Raw genomic sequence first — 18,410 nt, forward strand, 5'->3', positions numbered from 1 at the left:
ATAGGGTTAGGGTTAGGGTTAGGGTTGAGGCTAGGATATAGACATTAAGTTAGGGTTAGGGTTTGGTTGAGGCTAGGGATATAGACATTAGGGTTAGGGTTGTGGTTAGGCTAGGTTAGGGTTAGGGTTAGGGTTGTGGGCTGGTTGAGGCTAGGATATAGACATTAGTTAGGGTTAGGGTTGTGGTTGAGGCTAGGATATAGACATTAAGTTAGGGTTAGGGTTTGTAGGGTTGGTTAGGGGTTAGGGTTAGGGTTAGGGTTGGGGAGGGAGTTAGGGTTAGGGTTAGGGTTGAGGCTAGGATATAGACATTAAGTTAGGGTTAGGGTTGGGAGGCTAGGGATTAGGACATTAGGGTTAGGGTTAGGGTTGTGGTTAGAGGTTAGGTTATAGACATTAGGGTTAGGGTTAGGGTTGAGGCTAGGATATAGACATTAGGGTTAGGGTTAGGGTTGTGGTTAGGGTTAGGCTTAGGGGGGTTATAGACATTGGTTAGGGTTAGGGTTGAGGTTAGGATATAGGTTAGGGTTAGGGTTGAGGTTGAGGCTAGGATATAGACATTAGGGTTAGGGTTAGGGTTGAGGTTGAGGCTAGGATTAGACATTAGGGTTAGGGTTGTGGTTGAGTTAGGATATAGACATTAGGGTTAGGGTTAGGGTTGAGGCTAGGATATAGGTTAGGGTTAGGGTTAGGGTTGTGGTTGAGGTTGAGGCTAGGGGATATAGACATTAGGGTTAGGGTTAGGGTTGTGGTTAGAGGCTAGGTTAGACATTAGGGTTAGGGTTAGGGTTGTTGGTTAAGGTTAGGATTAGACATTAGGGTTAGGGTTAGGGTTGTGGAGGCTAGGATATAGGGTTAGGGTTAGGGTTAGGGTTAGGGTTGTGGTTAGAGGTTAGGGGATATAGACATTAGGGTTAGGGTTGTTGGTTAGAGGTTAGGATATAGGTTAGGGTTAGGGTTAGGGTTGAGGCTAGGTTAGGTTAGGGTTAGGGTTAGGGTTGTGGTTAGGTTAGAGGTTAGGATATAGACATTAGGGTTAGGGTTAGGGTTAAGGTTAGGGTTAGGGTTAGGGTTAGGGTTAGGTTGAGGTTAGGATATAGACATTGGTTAGGGTTAGGGTTGTGGTTAGGGTTGAGGTTAGGATTAGACATTAGGGTTAGGGTTAGGGTTAGGGTTGAGGCTAGGGTAGACATTAAGTTAGGGTTAGGGTTGAGGTTAGGGATGTAGACATTAAGTTAGGGTTAGGGTTGTGGTTGAGGCTAGGTTAGGGTTAGGTTGTTAGGAGTTAGGGTTAGGGTTGAGGTTAGGATATAGACATTAAGTTAGGGTTAGGGTTGAGGCTAGGATATAGACATTATGGTTAGGGTTAGGGTTAGGTTAGGGTTAGGGTTGAGGCTAGGATTATGGTTAGGGTTAGGGTTAGGGTTGAGGCTAGGTTAGGGTTAGGGTTAGGGTTAGGGTTGGGTTAGGATTAGGTTGTTAGGAGTTAGGGTTAGGGTTGAGGTTAGGATGTAGACATTAGTTAGGGTTAGGGTTAGGGTTGAGGCTAGGGTTAGACATTAAGTTAGGGTTAGGGTTGAGGCTAGGGTTAGGGTTAGGGTTAGGGTTAGGGTTGTGGTTAGGTTAGGTTAGGGTTAGGGTTAGGGTTAGGGTTGAGGTTAGGATATAGACATTAAGTTAGGGTTAGGGTTGAGGTAGAGGCTAGGATAGGGTTAGGGTTAAGTTAGGGTTAGGGTTATGGTTAGGGTTAGGGTTAAACATTATGGTTAGGGTTAGGGTTGTGGTTATGGTTGAGGTTAGGGTTGGAGGAGACTATTGGTTAGGGTTAGGGTTGAGGCTAGGATATAGACATTAGGGTTAGGGTTAGGGTTGAGGTTAGGGATATAGACATTGGTTAGGGTTAGGGTTGTGGTTGAGGCTATGGATTAGGGTTAGGGTTAGGGTTAGGGTTAGGGTTGAGGCTAGGATATAGACATTAAGTTAGGGTTAGGGTTGAGGTTAGGATTAGGGACATTATGGTTAGGGTTAGGGTTGAGGCTAGGATATAGAGGTTAGGGTTAGGGTTAGGGTTGAGGTTAGGATTATGGTTAGGGTTAGGGTTGGGAGGAGGCTAGGTTAGGGTTAGGTTGTTAGGAGTTAGGGTTAGGGTTGAGGTTGTGGATATAGACATTAAGTTAGGGTTAGGGTTAGGGTTGAGGCTAGGATATAGAGACTATGGTTAGGGTTAGGGTTGAGGCTAGGATATAGACATTATGGTTAGGGTTAGGGTTGAGGCTAGGACTATGTTAGACATTAGGGTTAGGGTTAGGGTTAGGGTTAGGGTTAGACATTATGGTTAGGGTTAGGGTTGAGGCTAAGATATAGACATTAGGGTTAGGGTTAGGGTTAGGGTTGGTTAGGATATAGGGTTAGGGTTAGGGTTAGGGTTGAGGCTATGGTTAGGGTTAGGGTTAGGGTTGGTTAGGTTAGGGATATAGAGATTATGGTTAGGGTTAGGGTTGAGGCTAGGTTAGGGTTAGGGTTAGGGTTAGGGTTGAGGCTAGGATTAGACATTGGAGGTTAGGGTTAGGGTTAGGCTAGGATATAGACATTAGGGTTAGGGTTGTGGAGGGTTGAGGCTAGGATATAGACATTAGGGTTAGGGTTAGGGTTGAGGCTAGGTTATAGGACATGGTTAGGGTTAGGGTTGAGGTAGGATATAGACATTGGTTAGGGTTAGGGTTGTGGTTGAGGTTAGGATATAGACATTATGGTTAGGGTTAGGGTTGAGGCTAGGATATAGACAGGGTTAGGGTTAGGGTTGAGGAGGATTAGACATTAGGAGTTAGGGTTAGGGTTAGGGTTGTGGTTGAGGTTAGGTTATAGACATTAGGGTTAGGGTTAGGGTTGAGGCTAGGATATAGACATTAGGGTTAGGGTTGTGGGGTTGAGGTTAGGATATAGACTATTAGGGTTAGGGTTGTGGTTGAGGTTAGGATATAGACATTAGGGTTAGGGTTAGGGTTGAGGCTAGGATATAGACATTAGGGTTAGGGTTAGGGTTGAGGCTAGGATATAAACATTAGGGTTAGGGTTAGGGTTGTGGTTGAGGTTAGGATATAGACATTGGTTAGGGTTAGGGTTGAGGCTAGGATATAGACATTTGGAGGGTTAGGGTTAGGGTTGAGGTTAGGGTTGGATATAGACATTGGTTAGGGTTAGGGGTGGAGAGATATGGTTAGGGTTAGGGTTGGGTTATGGTTAGGGTTAGGTTAGTGGAGGAGTTATGGTTAGGGTTGAGGGTTGTGGATATAGACATTATGGTTAGGGTTAGGGTTGTGAGGACTATGGTTAGGATATAGACATTAGGGTTAGGGTTAGGGTTGTGGAGGCTAGGATATAGACATTAGGGTTAGGGTTAGGGTTGAGGCTATGGTGGAGGAGACATTATGGTTAGGGTTAGGGTTGAGGCTAGGATATAGACATTATGGTTAGGGTTAGGGATGAGGCTAGGATATAGACATTATGGTTAGGGGTTAGGGACTGTGGTTAAGGTTAGGGGATATAGACTATGGTTAGGGTTAGGGTTGAGGCTAGAGATATAGGTTAGGGTTAGGGTTGGGAGGAGACTAGGTTATAGACATTAGGAGTTAGGGTTAGGGTTAGGGTTGAGGAGGATATAGACTATTGGTTAGGGTTAGGGTTGAGGCTATGGGAGGGTTGTAGACTATTAGGGTTAGGGTTAGGGTTGAGGCTAGGATATAGACATTAAGTTAGGGTTAGGGTTGAGGCTAGGATATAGACATTAAGTTAGGGTTAGGGTAAATTCTTGTGTTCTTTTATTATACATTGTATTACCTCGTCTTTGTTTATCAACTATTGTGCTATTTATCAACTACTACTTGTTATTTTATGACTATTTGTATTACTTGTATTAGTCTACTTTATAGTTTTGCTACTTTCCATTTATCCTGCACTGTTTAGGAAACGCTGCAAGTAAAAGCTTTTAATTGTACCGTTACACTCGCTGTATTCTGTGTGTCTGACAAACAATTGTTAGAGCTACGGTTGTGGTTAGGGTTAGGGTTGTGGAGGAGACTATGGTTAGGGTTGTGGAGGAGACTATGGTTAGGGTTGTGGAGGAGACTATGGTTAGGGTTGTGGAGGAGACTATGGTTAGGGTTGCACCCGTATGTGGACATGAAACTAGGGGTTAGAGCTACGGTTGTGGTTAGGGCTAGGGTTAGGGTTGAACTGGACGTGGACATGAAGCTGGGATTAGGTTTTGGGTTGTGGTTGAGTGCTAGGGTGGACGTGGGATGGGGACATGAAGCCAGAGTTAGTGGTTGAGGCTAGGTTTGGGGTTGAACTTGGATAAGGCTCCTCCACAGTTACTCCACCAATACAACAGAATGCTGGGACTAAACACCTCCGCCGTGCTGATCCTCAACACAGGGGCCCCTCAGGGGTGCGTGCTCAGTCCCCTCCTGTACTCCCTGTTTACTCATCATTAAGTTTGCCGATGACACAACAGTGATCCTGATCACCGACAACGACGAGACAGCCCATAGGGAGGAAGTCAGAGACCTGGCTGTGTTGTGCCAGGAGAACAACCTCTCCCTCAGTGTGATCAAGACAAAGGAGATGATTGTGGACTACAGGAAAAGGAGGACCGAGCAAGCCCCCATTCTCACCAGCGAGGCTGTAGTGTAGCAGGTTGAGAGCTTCAAGTTCCTTGGCGTCCACATCACAGGAGACTGAAAGGATTTGGCATGGGTCCTCAGATCTTCAAAATGTTCTACAGCTGCACCATCGAGAGCATCACTGCCTGGGTTGCATCACTGCCTGGTATGGCAACTGCTCTGCCTCCGACCGCAAGGCGCTACAGAGGGTAGTGCATGCGGCCCAGTACATCACCAGGGCCAAGCTTCCTGCCATCCAGGACTTCTGTACCAGGCGGTGTCAAAAGAAGGCCCTAACAATTGTCAAAGACTCCAGCCACTCTAGTCATAGACTGTTCTCTCTGCTACCGCACGGCAAGCGGAACCAAGTCTAGGTCCAAGAGGCTTCTAAACAGCTTCTACCCCCAAACCATAAGACTCCAGGACACCTATTCAAATGGCTACCCAGACTATTTGCATTGCCCCCCCTCTCTTCTATGCTGCTGCTACTCTGTGCTTATCTATGCGTAGTCACTTTAATAACTGTACCTACATGTACATTTTACCTCAATTACCCTGGATTAACCGGCGCCCTGGACTAACCGGCGCCCTGGACTAACCGGTGCCCTGGACTAACCGGTGGACTAACCGGTGCCCTGGACTAACCGGCGCCCTGGACTAACCGGTGCCCTGGACTAACCGGTGGACTAACCGGTGCCCTGGATTAACCGGCGCCCTGGACTAACCGGCGCCCTGGACTAACCGGTGCCCTGGACTAACCGGTGGACTAACCGGTGCCCTGGACTAACCGGTGCCCTGGACTAACCGGTGCCCTGGACTAACCGGTGGACTAACCGGTGCCCTGGACTAACCGGTGCCCTGAACTAACCGCCGCCCTGGACTAACCGGCGCCCTGGACTAACCGGCGCCCTGGACTAACCGGCGCCCTGGACTAACCGGCGCCCTGGACTAACCGGCGTGGACTAACCGGTGCCCTGGAATAACCGGCGCCCTGGACTAACCGGCGGTGGACTAACCGGTGCCCTGGACTAACCGGTGCCCTGAACTAACCGCCGCCCTGGACTAACCGGCGCCCTGGACTAACCGGCGCCCTGGACTAACCGGTGGACTAACCGGTGCCCTGGACTAACCGGTGCCCTGAACTAACCGCCGCCCTGGACTAACCGGCGCCCTGGACTAACCGGTGCCCTGGACTAACCGGCGCCCTGGACTAACCGGCGCCCTGGACTAACTGGTGCCCTGGACTAACCGGCGCCCTGGACTAACCTGTGCCCTGGACTAACCGGTGCCCTGGACTAACCAGCATATTGACTCTGTACTGGTACCCCCTGTATAAAGCCTCGCTATTGTTATCTTACTGCTGCTCTGTAATTATTTGTTACTTTTATTTGTTACGTGTTTTTGAGGTATTTTCTTAAAACTGCATTGTTGGTTAAGGGCTTGTAAGAAAGCATTTCACTGTAAGGTCTACACCTGTTGTTTTCGGCACATGTAACAAATACAATTTGATTTGATTTGATGTCGTGTGAACTCTTTACAACAGATCCCATTCTCCAAAGACTGTGGCTCTGACGATGTGTGTTTGAGTGACCTGCTCTTGAAGTTGAAGAAAGGAGAGATGATTCCCAGGTGAAATCTGACACTCTCTCAACCTAGCCTAGTAAAATCAGACTGAACACAGGGCTCAATGTTGAGCACAGCATTCAGTCTGGTTAAACCAGGCTACTCTCAACCTACACTCTTCCTCCAAGAGCTCAGGAATAACAGACATGTCTCGTATTATTAGACAAGTTTCCCATATTTTTCTATGGGAACAGACAAATAAGTCCTGTTCTGTTGGTCTGGTTTAGTGGGAATACACTTCCTCTATGAGTTGAATGACACAGACCGGGATTCAAGCAAACCCCAATGTGCCGACATTGCACTGCACTTGACTTTCAGAAGCAATTTCCTTGACTTTCACAGAGACGGCATTTGCAGTAAACACTACAGATGCGGCTCAAACATAAATAACCTTTAACAGTCAAATGCAGTGTGATTTGTTTGAATACCAGCCGTTATATGACAGACAGACAGACAGACATACCCTCTCATGCCAGGTGGGGTACCCAGCTTTAGGGCAGAACCAAGAGGTAAGACAGACAGACAGACAGACAGACAGACAGACAGACAGACAGACAGACAGACAGACACGGTCGTTATGACACACAGTAGACATACAGACACAAACGCACAGACAGCACCTCTTAAAGTGAGTAGTAAGGTCATAAACCTTGGCCAGTCAGAGGGACATATGTTATTTTCACTGCTCCAGTTAATGGTGACACCATATATGGCCCCATGAGATCTGTTCATGGATCCCCCATCAAACTGTGGTGTTCATTCTACAGCATTTCATTTCCCCCATACAGGTAGAGTTATACATTCACTCTGACCCCCTCAGTATTGTTCTGAGTAAAACGAGTGTTGTGTTTTGCAGCTCGTCTAGGATGCTGGTCAGCTTTAAGGACAAGAGGCTCTCCTTCACTGTGTCTGTGACCAACAAGAAGGAGAATGCGTACAACACCCAAGTCACGGCCACGTACTCCAAAAACCTCTTCTTCGCATCCATCAGTCCTCCAGTATGCATCAGCATCTTTGCTTTGTACACATACGCATACGCATGCCCTAGAGGAGGGCTATTTTGATATTTATCAGTAAGCATTTACCTAACGTTGTGTTTCATTTCAGAGTGATGGAACAGAGGTAAAGTGCACCTCCACCAAGGAGTCTCTTACCCTCTCATGCCAGGTGGGGTACCCAGCTTTAAGGCAGAACCAAGAGGTAAGACCTGACGCCTAAAGACAAGACAGCCGTCGCGTGTGTAGGTCTCTGTCAGCCGGGGTTGCCGTTCCTAAACAATACACTGTTCCCTGCAGGTGACATTTGGAATCAACTTTGACTTCAACCTGAATCAACTGCAGACCGAAGCCGACGTGAGCTTTGAAGCTCTAAGGTAGCACTTGTTTGCTCGTTTGTGTACCAACCACAGTTGATCATATAGTGTTCTCTGTTAGGACTCTGGGTCTTCTTCTGTTGCACGGTCTTACTTCTCCTCTCTACAGTGACAGCACAGAGGCGAACCCGTCAGACAACCAAGCCTCTATCTCCGTCCCTGTCCACTATGACTCAGAGATCTCCCTCTCCAGGGAAGCCAATCTCAACTTCTATGTGGTTGACATGGACAATGAAGCGAAGACCGCAGTTAATACCTTCAATGACATCGGTCCTGAGTTCAAATTCTCTCTGAAGGTGAGAAATCATGTGCACCCAGCTACACGGTCCTTTTAGTACTTTACAGTGTACACTGGTTTGCCAGTCTGGGGTAAAATATTTCCTTTCCCCTTGTGGTAGAAATGGTAAGAGAAGTATGACGCGTCAATTAGAAGTGTCTTCTCTTCTGTTTAGGTCTCTACAGGGAACTTCCCAGTCAGTCTGGCCTACCTCACAGTCTCACTGCCCAGTGCTACAGCAAGAGGGAACCCATTGCTGTATGTGACAGGAGTCAAAACAGAACCTGTGGGTATAAATAACCAGTCAACCTGCCTTGTCCAAAATCTAACAGTGTGTCTGCGTGGAGAATGTCCCATTTCGCTGACGACCCTCCGCACCCCGGCATCCTATCAAGAGCAAAGAGAGAGAATTCGGCAGACAGAGTGGGAGGGTCGTCGCAAGTGAAACGGATTGAATCCAGCCCGAGGACGTGCCACCTGACCAATACGAATACAAATGTTGTTGCTGTTCTGCAGGCTGGCGAAGTGAGCTGTGAAGTAACCAGCCTCGTCAACCCTCTGAAGATCAGTGAGAAGCCTTACACAGCATCCTTCTCCAAGGAGAACCTAATGGGCACAGAGGATCTGGTGCGTGTGTGTGTGTTCTTTTGACAGACAGAGACAAAGATAGAGTCACAGTGTATATCTGATGATCTCCTCTGAATACATGTCCTATTGTTTTCTGATATTTCCAGAACTGTAAGACAGCCAAGTGCCAGCCTATGAAGTGTGTCCTGAAAGACATGGGGATAAAGAGCGATTTCTTCGTGAACGTGACCACGCGGATATGGAACGGTACCTTTGCTGCTGTACGTATAGATCGCACATTCATCTACTCCTCGTCATTTACATGCTTGCTTCTCCTCCTCCCATGGAACGGCGTCCTCTCATTACCTCTTTCATTATCCTCGTCTTGTGTCTGAGCAGTCATCCTTCCAGTCCACTGTGCTGACTGTGAGCACAGAGATAGAGACCTCCGAGCCTGAACTGCTGGTCGTCTCTCACAAGCACCTGACGGTACAGGACTAATACATAAAAGACATTTGAATACAGCCTCACCTAATATCTTTGAAACCCAGAGAGAAGCTGTAAAAAACAACAACATTTAAGTGCCTTGTTTTGGTTGTTTTGTACAAGCTCTACACTGCCCTCTCCTGGATCTAGGATGAACAGGATATTAACAGCTACAAGACTTGTATTGCCTGACCGTACTGTGATACATCCCGCCTCCTGTCCTGTCTGCAGGTTGGCGTCACCATCAGTAAACCAGGGGTGAAAGGAGAGGTGCCTGTAGGCGTTATTGCGGGCAGTGTGATTGGAGGCCTGCTTCTATTGGCTCTGGTCATTGGCCTGCTTTGGAAGGTATTGTATGCGTTCAGTCTTTTGTTGACTTACTGCTGTAAAACTCTCTTCACAGCAGATGCTCTGAGCTTATCCTACCAAGACCAAGAAGTACTACCATGTCATCTTTTACGTCTGTGTGCCTCTCTCCCTCTCCCTCTCTGTCTCTTCCTCTGTCTCTCTCCCTCTCCCCCAGTTTGGCTTCTTCCGGAGAAAGTACAAGCAGCTGATGCAGAACACTGAGGAGGATGATGCAGAGACCGAGGGACTGGAGAACACAGCAGAGTGAGAACCAGGCACGGGAAAGAACCCATCTCGGAAACGACAATGTGCCTACAGACTGAGAACACATAATGACCAACGGACCACAACCACACATAAACAGTAACTGAACAAACATGAGTTGTACATACATATTGAGCCAAGGGCTTGTTAGTGGAAAGGGGCTGTCTGGTTGGGTTGGTGGCTTTAAAATGGTTTGGGTGGTGAAGTGAATGGAGTGTTTTGAGTGAGCAGAAAGACATTGGCCCTCTGACCATCAAACACATCCATACAAAGACCCCATTATGTCTGCCATCTTGGATCCTCTATAGGAAAGTAAATAATCTACGGTGCATTTTTTACTCAATGAATTCATACTTGGGTACTTATTTTTGTTCAAATAATTGTTGCTTTTAAGTCATAGGCCTATTGTTGGATAAGAAGCTTGTGTATAGTGCATTTGTCATCTCTCTGGATGTTACTGTGCAATTTACTGTGCAATTGGTTGGAAAGCACAGAAGTATATTATAAATATCCTTTCAAATGGTTCTGGAAAATAGCCTACGCATAAGAGATTGTAGACAGTCGGCATGGTTATCATATGTTGGCATTTGTCATGCTCAGCGTTTCCCTTTGCAATGGGAGGGGTTTGACATTCCCTTGATGCTGAGGCATCCTTTTTTTTTTTTTTTTTGAAATGTGTGTGCCTAATAGCAACATTTGAACAGAATCCACAACCCTTCTTTCCTACTTTCACTGGTGCACTTCCTGTCTCTGAGTGTCTCAGTCGCGGTGTTCCTGAGACAACACTGTATAGTTACTACCAGCCGTACAACTGTGAAGACACCGGCTTTAGAAAATACACTGTATTCAGATCAGATGACTATAAAAATGGATGGATTTACTATTTGTAAAATGTTGCTATATCAGAGTAAAAGGCCGTTTTTGAATGTGTAGAAAATGAGAATATTTATTGTGTGACTTAAATCTGAAATATGTATCATTCAGATACATTATCATCCATTTAAAAAGTGTTTTACTTATTCCCTGCACAGCGAAAGTAGAAATAAAATATTGGAAGCGTGTGCTGGTTCATTTGTTTATTTGTAAAGTTACTGTATCGTGATTGGGAGAAAAGCGAAGCTCGGTGTAAAGGTACGCGCAGAAGACTAAACCCTCTGAGAGAATGTTTACGAGAAAAAATGTTGCACTGTTATTTTTCCAGATATATTTTCAATGGGTACATGCCACTTCTTTCCTGAACATTTTATTTCATTAAAACGAAAGTGTTGTATATATACTGATTGTACATTTTATTTCATTAAAACGTTTGAAAGTGTTGTGTATATATACTGATGGTACATTTTATAGCATTCAAACGTTTGAAAGTGTTGTATATATACTGATGGTACATTTTATAGCATTCAAACGTTTGAAAGTGTTGTATATATACTGATGGTACATTTTATAGCATTAAAACGTTTGAAAGTGTTGTGTATATATACTGATGGTACATTTTATAGCATTCAAACGTTTGAAAGTGTTGTATATATACTGATGGTACATTTTATAGCATTAAAACGTTTGAAAGTGTTGTGTATATATACTGATGGTACATTTTATAGCATTCAAACGTTTGAAAGTGTTGTATATATACTGATGGTACATTTTATAGCATTCAAACGTTTGAAAGTGTTGTATATAGACTGATGGTACATTTTATTTCATTTAAACTTCACGTACATAAAGGTGTGACTGACTATATTTTTGGATTAGGGACAGCTTTAAAAAACGGATACAGTGTGTATTACCTAATATTTGGCATAAAAAAAGCTCCTAGATGAGGTTAGAGGTCAACTCTGGCATGTCCACTGGCACTCTTTGTTCTCTTTCCAACAGGACTCGTCAGCTTCATACACCTCCTACCAAAGACAGAAAACACCCCCCAGCATTAGCTTCCTGTGGAACTAATTGCACTAATTCAAACTGTGTCTTCAGACAGGCTCTGCAGCCATGTGACTGAGTCACTTGACAATGATTAGTTCAGCCATTGAGCTAACGCCAGTTAGCAATTGCGCTAACGCTAGTTAACAACTCACATCAAACGGCACACAGAGATAGCCAAAAAAATGGAATCCACGAGTTCATCTGACTCTGGGGAAGTAGATTAGGGGTTCGTTGCCAAAATTCTGAAGTATCCCTTTAATGATTACCCTATGTCTCATGACCATTCTGTACTACATTGTACCCATATATACATTTAGTAAACACTTTTAAAAGAAGTTGAATCGATACCTGTGCAGTAACAATAACGACTACAGAAACAACATTGTGTTAACGTGTGTATTTCAGCAATAACAATAGGAAACCTTCTGCGCTTCTCCGTCTCTAGCCACATGATCAGGTCCTGCTCACCTTCTTCCATATGGGCACGGTGGCTTTCAGGGTATCTATACAGTACTGCACTGCCTCCAGAGAGTCCCCCCGGTGAGGAGACGAGATGCCGATGATCACACTGGCCTCAGTCACAGGCACCACCCTGGAAAAGAATAATAATACATGTCTTATAGCATAGTTATCCTATAGATAGTGTCACAGTTCCCCCACCCATAGTCTGACATACAGTAGTAACTAGTAGTAACTAAGTGTTAGGCAGGCAGGCAGGGTGGGTAGTTTACCAGGAATGAGACAGTAAGAGATTTGTGAACCTCACCCCAGTCGATGATGAACACAGATGTGCCTGACAGTCGGCCATCTTGCCCTGATGTCTGTGTATATCTTCCTGAGTTCTGATTCGGCCATGGGGATGTAGGCTTCATACTCCAGCTGCTTCACTTTCATCCCTTCGAAACTGTCCCTCGTCGTCCCTGAAATAATGAATCACAATCATCACTGGCATTATGGCTTGGACTGAACATACTATGTGCCACAACTCTGTGTTAGCCTGCTGAACTAAAAGCTAGGCATTCATCGAACCACCTCCATTAAGCATGTCAAATTCAAATCAAATTTTATTGGTCACATACACATGGTTAACAGACGTTAATGCGAGTGTAGCGAAATGCTTGTGCTTCTAGTTCCGACCGTGCAGTAATAACCAACGAGTAATCTAACCTAACAATTTCACAACAACTACCTTATACACACAAGGTTAAAGGGATAAATAAGAATATGTACATAAAATATATGGATGAGTGATGGCTGAATGGCATAGGCAAGATGCAGTAGATGGTATCGAGTACAGTATGTACATATGAGATGAGTAATGTAGGGTATGTAAACATTATATAAAGTGCCATTGTTTAAAGTGGCTAGTGATACATTTATTACATCAAGATGCAGTAGATGGTATAGAGTACAGTATGTACATATGAGATGAGTAATGTAGGGTATGTAAACATTATATAAAGTGGCATTGTTTAAAGTGACTGGTGATACAGTTATTACATCCGATTTTTAATTATAAAAGTGGCCAGAGATTTGAGTCAATATGTTGGCAGCAGCCACTCAATGTTAGTGATAGCTGTTTAACAGTCTGATGGCCTTGAGATAGAAGCTGTTTTTCAGTCTCTTGGTCCCAGCTTTGATACACCTGTACTGACCTCGCCTTCTGGATGATAGCGGGGTGAACAGGCAGTGGCTCGGTTGGTTGTTGTCCTTGATTATCTTTTTGGCCTTCCTGTGACATCGGTTTCTGGAGGGCAGGTAGTTTGCCCCTGGTGATGCGTTGTGCAGACCTCACTACCCTCTGGAGAGCCTTGCGGTTGTGGGCGAAGCAGTTGCCGTACCAGGCGGTGATACAGCCCAACAGGATGCTTTCGATTGTGTATCTAAGTGTTTTCGGTGACAAGCCAAATTTCTTCAGCCTCCTGAGGTTGAAGAGGCGCTGTTGCGCCTTCTTCATCACGCTGTCTGTGTGGGTGGACCGTTTTAGTTTGTCTGTGATGTGTACGCAGAGGAACTTAAAACTTTCCACCCTCTCCACTACTGTCCCATCAATGTGGATAGGGGGATGCTCCCTCTACTGTTTCCTGAAGTCCACGATCATCTCCTTTGTTTTGTTGATGTTGAGTGTGAGGTTGTTTTCCTGACACCACACTCCGAGGGCCCTCACCTCCTCCCTGTAGGCCGTCTCATCGTTGTTGGTAATCAAGCTTACACTGTAGTGTCGTCTGCAAACTTCATGATTGAGTTGGAGGCATGCATGGCCACGCAGTCGTGGGTGAACAGGGAGTACAGGAGAGGATCAGCGGGGTGGAGATGTTGTTTCCTACCCTCACCACCTGGGGGGAGCCCGTCAGGAAGTATAGGACCCAGTTGCACAGGGCGGGGTCGAGACCCAGGGTCTCGAGCTTAATGACGAGTTTGGAGGGTACTATGGTGTTAAATGCTGAGCTGTAGTCGATGAACAGCATTCTTACATAGGTATTCCTCTTGTCCAGAGGTTAGGTCAGTGTGCAGTGTGGTTGCGATTGCATCGTCTGTGGACCTATTTGGGGTGGTAAGCAAATTGGAGTGGGTCTAGGGTGTCAGGTAGGGTGGAGGTGATATGGTCCTTGACTAGTCTCTCAAAGCACTTCATGATGACGGAAGTGAGTGCTACGGGGCGGTAGTCATTTAGCTCAGTTACCTTAGCTTTCTTGGGAACAGGAACAATGGTGGCCCTCTTGAAGCATGTGGGAACAGCAGACTGGGATCGGGATTGGTTGAATATGTCCGTAAACACACCAGCCAGCTGGTTTGCGCATGCTCTGAGGCCGTCTGGGCCGGCAGCCTTGCGAGGGGTAACACGTTTAAATGTTTTACTCACGTCGGCTGCAGTGAAGGAGATCCCGCAGGTTTTGGTAGTGGGCCGTGTCAGTGGCATTCTATTGTCCTCAAAGCGGGCAAATAATTTGTTTAGTTTGTCTGGGAGCAAGAAGTCGGTGTCCGCGACGGGGCTGGTTTTCTTTTTGTGGTCCATGATTGTCTGTAGACCGTGTCTGAGCAGCTGAATTGCGACCCCACTTTGTCTCTATACTGACGCTTAGCTTGTTTGATTGCCTTGCGGAGGGAATAGCTGCACTGTTTGTATTCGGTCATGTTTCTGGTCGCCTTGCCATGATTAAAAGCAGTGGTTTTAATAGTCGCCGTGGGTACAACATCACCGATGCACTTCCCAATAAACTCCCGCACCGAATCAGCGTATGCATCAATGTTGTTGTCTGAGGCTATCCGGATCTCACAGGTTACTCAGTCAATGCTGCTTAATTATCCTTATTTTAAACAGAAATATCCATGACACCTTACAGTCAGGAAAACAGTGAGTGTTCTGATAAAACAGTAGACATAAAACAGTAGTTGAGCTGAGCTGTGTGTAGTCCCTACCCACCTATGAAGATGGAGATGGCTCCACAGGAAGGGCAGGTGACAGAGTCTGACACTGTGTCCACAGAGAGTTTGTCATGTGTCAGTTTAACGAGATCCCTGGGATCCCCTTCCGCCTCAGCCATCTGGGTTAGGAATGAGGGATGAGGACTCTAAAAGAAGCAGACATTTGACATTCAATTGAAATTGGTGGAGATTGTGAAAAAGTAGTCTAATTTACCGCAAGGGACAAGAATCTGAACCTAAAGGCAAAGTAATTCAAAAGGACAATACTGCATATGCAATATGAATTTCTCTTCCATGATTAAGAGAGTAAATGTTAATTCATTTTTGTACCTAAATGATGTTTGATTTATCCTCCACTTAACGGCGGAATAACAGCAACCTCATCCCCATCCCTAAGGCTCACACGCACGTCACCAAGGGCCAGGTACTCCTGTCGCACAGCCAAAACAACTGAATCGCGCACAGCAGATAGTCTTGGGAATAAAGAAAATACATTACATTCATAAAGTAACGAGTTAAATGACTAAGATATCTTCTAATTCAACTTGTAGGGTCTCGTATTTACCTGGGGTGTCTGCTGACAAGGTCTTGCCACAGCTCGACGGTCGTCAGTTCTGAGGCGACCCTGATCGTCTCCGATTTGAGTCCCGTCAGCTCGGCACTTTTGGCGAAATAGAACACTGACACCTATTGAACACGTAAAAACACACACATTGCTGTAGGCCTAACTTTGACAGATATGAAGACACTGACAGTTCAGAATAATATTGAAATAATTCTGCATCCCACTTGTTTTATTTTTGGCAAATACAAACCGCCAACTGCGCTTACCTCGATAGTCATGGATTAAGTTGTATCCGCAACATTGATAAATTAATGTAGACTACTATGTTACTACTGCAGGACTTCAGACCAGTAGACTACCAAGGGAGAATCTCAATTGCAACCTCCGGGCGTCCTCTCTCCTCGCCTCCTTCTCAAAACCCATTGGATGAGATAGCCATAGATCCCGCCCCTCTGAGCTTCTCCTCCAATGAGTTCTGAGAAGGAGGCAGAAGCGAGACCGCGAGGTAATATCAATTGAGATTTTTCCATGCATATCTACGTTTACACTCACTCCTCCTTGCAGTCAGCTGACTAGAAGGCAGGAAATAGGTGGAGCGTACATTCACTCCAAAACTAACAGACAGGCCACCAGATGTCCCCATAACACATTACAAATGTAGGCTAGACCCAAAGAAAACAATCTAAAACCACATTTCCCCCCTATCATTCACAGCTGTTATGCCATACTCTCTACTTCTACGTCTCTCTGGTATTGCTATTTGAGGTTTAACCTATGTAAACTAGTACTAATATGAATCGTTTGCAAAAGGTTGTAAATGTCAAATTAACCATTTAAAGGGGCAATCTACAGTTGCCATATCCATTTTTGGACTTAGAAATGAATGATATGTACCAATATATAAACGTATAAATGCCTCGTGAGCTTAGTTCAACTGTCGTACCCCATCAGAACCCACAATGTAAGCTTGTTTACTCAAATGTTTGTAAACAAAGTAAATGTAAACAAGCACTGTATAGCCTCAAATTATGATGAATATAATGTTGATATCGATGTTGATATCATGGATGGGAAAAGGCCTTGCATCCACAGCAGCTGTCTCTTAATTTGAGAGTGGTTACATTTCTCCAGCCCCATAGAAATATAAAGAGATTCTCCAGCTTTAACCTTGAATGCAACGTGAGATGCTCCCTGTTGACCCGTTGAGACATATGGGGAAGATTCATATACAAGCAACACTAAGGCTGTTCAACGGGCAGCTAAACTTTGGTTAACGAATTACGTTTATCTTTAAAAGCCTCTTTGGAGATGGGATTGGACAGCCTATATTTATATATTTGACCCCAGCGAATGAGGGCCAAACAACTGTCCAATCTATTATTGGAATGGTGGTATTCTAACAGCTATTATTATCATCTGTTAGTCGCTATCTATTCACACTGCAATGGAGCACTTAAAAAGATTAAGGCATCAAAACTGGAGCTGAGGCCACAGCCTATGCTTGGGGGTACTAGCCCACTGGAAAATAATTCTGCCCATTCCAGTAACTCTTTTTGCATTTGTATTTCTCGCTTGACAAGAAATCACTCTTGTAATATTTTGTTGTTGTTGCATCTTTTTTTTATTTGTACCTTTATTTAACTAGGCAAGTCAGTTAAGAACAAATTCTTATTTTCAATGACGGCCTAGGAACAGTGGGTTAACTGCCTGTTCAGGGGCAGAACGACAGATTTGTCAGCTCGGGGGTTTGAACTTGCAACCTTCCGGTTACTAGTCCAACGCTCTAACCACTAGGCTACCCTGCCGCCCCAAGAAGACGTGCCCATCAAATTAATTTCAATGGCAATTTAAAACTGAGCTGGTAGTATGACATTTTACTCAACACATTTTTTTGAGCAAACAACAGCAAGTGAGCTGTGAAACATATACATCGTATGGTGTTCAAGTATCTGTACAGTTCATGACACAGGTAGGCTACAATTGATGAAATCTGAATAAAAAGGTGCGAGTTCCATCGTTAAAGCCTGCACGTTTTGGACTTCTAACCTCTTTTAAACCTTGTGTGTTTGAGCTACAGACTTCCGGGTTGTACCATTGGATTGGTATACTTCTTCTACATCTGTCGATGCCAACCATTAGTCTGTGTGATTTAACAGGGGCTGAGCTAGAGCGGTGTTTGAGAGAGTCCTGAAGGCGCCGGTGGCTAGGTCTTTTTACAAAAATGTATGTAGAGTCCGAATGATTTGAGCTGCAAACCATTCGAATCTATTCATGAAAAGATGATAGTCTCAATACCACATGTTTCGCCCTATGACGCTACACAACAGTGATGAGAAAACAACATCTACATAGAAGATCACAGAAAATCTCAGGACATAATGTCTATAATACTGTAATAAGCTCACATAGTTGCTGTCACAAACTCAAACTCCACACAGTATACACAAAGCATTGATATTCATTCATACATTTTTATCAGGTATTTGCTTTTGCAGACCTTATTTTTGTATTGACATTTGAACAACTCATGAATGCAACTACTTATATCAAATTGTTTTGTGTTCTACTTGTAGCCATGGTTGTCCTTAATAAAAAGGTAAAACACTTCATTGCGAGGCTAAATCTAAGGGCTGGACATGCAGATAAATTCAAGTCAGATAAATGAAAATCCGATATTTTCTGGGATTTCGGGACTGATATTAATGCCCTCTCTGGTCAACATTGTGGTCTTGCCACGCACCTCCACCGTCAGTACTTCTGCCCCCAAAGCAGTCTTTAATGCACGCTCAATATTGAGTTGCTCTTCAGTAGACTACCTGATGAAGGGGAAGCTATAATAAAATATATCTCTCTCTCCACCCCCCACCAATTTGAAGACCGCCCACTTCAGATATTTTG

At 44.8% G+C, this 18,410-nt stretch overlaps 3 protein-coding genes across 4 annotated transcripts in view; 1 reads left to right on the forward strand and 2 right to left on the reverse strand.

Moving 5' to 3' along the window:
* Positions 1-10,659, forward strand: part of LOC112219685 (integrin alpha-2) — a 36,764-nt gene extending 26,105 nt beyond the window's left edge. Inside the window, 11 exon segments of the mRNA XM_042302063.1 lie at positions 6,205-6,290; positions 7,141-7,282; positions 7,392-7,484; positions 7,580-7,656; positions 7,766-7,952; positions 8,109-8,219; positions 8,450-8,560; positions 8,668-8,781; positions 8,900-8,989; positions 9,218-9,334; positions 9,510-10,659. Of these exon segments, the coding sequence (XP_042157997.1) occupies positions 6,205-6,290; positions 7,141-7,282; positions 7,392-7,484; positions 7,580-7,656; positions 7,766-7,952; positions 8,109-8,219; positions 8,450-8,560; positions 8,668-8,781; positions 8,900-8,989; positions 9,218-9,334; positions 9,510-9,602 (1,221 nt within the window). The 3' untranslated portion in view covers positions 9,603-10,659.
* LOC112219688 (molybdopterin synthase catalytic subunit) lies at positions 10,660-15,377 on the reverse strand. The gene is made up of 5 exons (XM_024381173.2): positions 15,278-15,377; positions 14,946-15,093; positions 12,288-12,441; positions 11,990-12,113; positions 10,660-11,496 (listed from the first exon to the last, which is right to left on the reverse strand). Exons 2-5 carry the CDS (start codon positions 15,064-15,066, stop codon positions 11,428-11,430), a joined length of 468 nt encoding a protein of 155 aa, XP_024236941.1. The 5' UTR covers positions 15,067-15,093; positions 15,278-15,377; the 3' UTR covers positions 10,660-11,427.
* A 143-nt stretch (positions 15,378-15,520) lies between these two features.
* The window catches only part of LOC112219690 (ADP-ribosylation factor-like protein 15), a 93,578-nt gene continuing 90,688 nt past the window's right edge, over positions 15,521-18,410 (reverse strand). For both annotated transcript variants that reach the window (XR_006079436.1, XR_006079435.1), the window contains exon 6: positions 15,521-15,634. The gene's annotated coding sequence lies outside the window, so the exon portion shown is untranslated. The remainder of the gene's footprint in view (positions 15,635-18,410) is intronic.

Source organism: Oncorhynchus tshawytscha, linkage group LG20 (assembly GCF_018296145.1).
Source record: "Oncorhynchus tshawytscha isolate Ot180627B linkage group LG20, Otsh_v2.0, whole genome shotgun sequence".
Classification (NCBI taxonomy): Eukaryota; Metazoa; Chordata; class Actinopteri; order Salmoniformes; family Salmonidae; genus Oncorhynchus; species Oncorhynchus tshawytscha.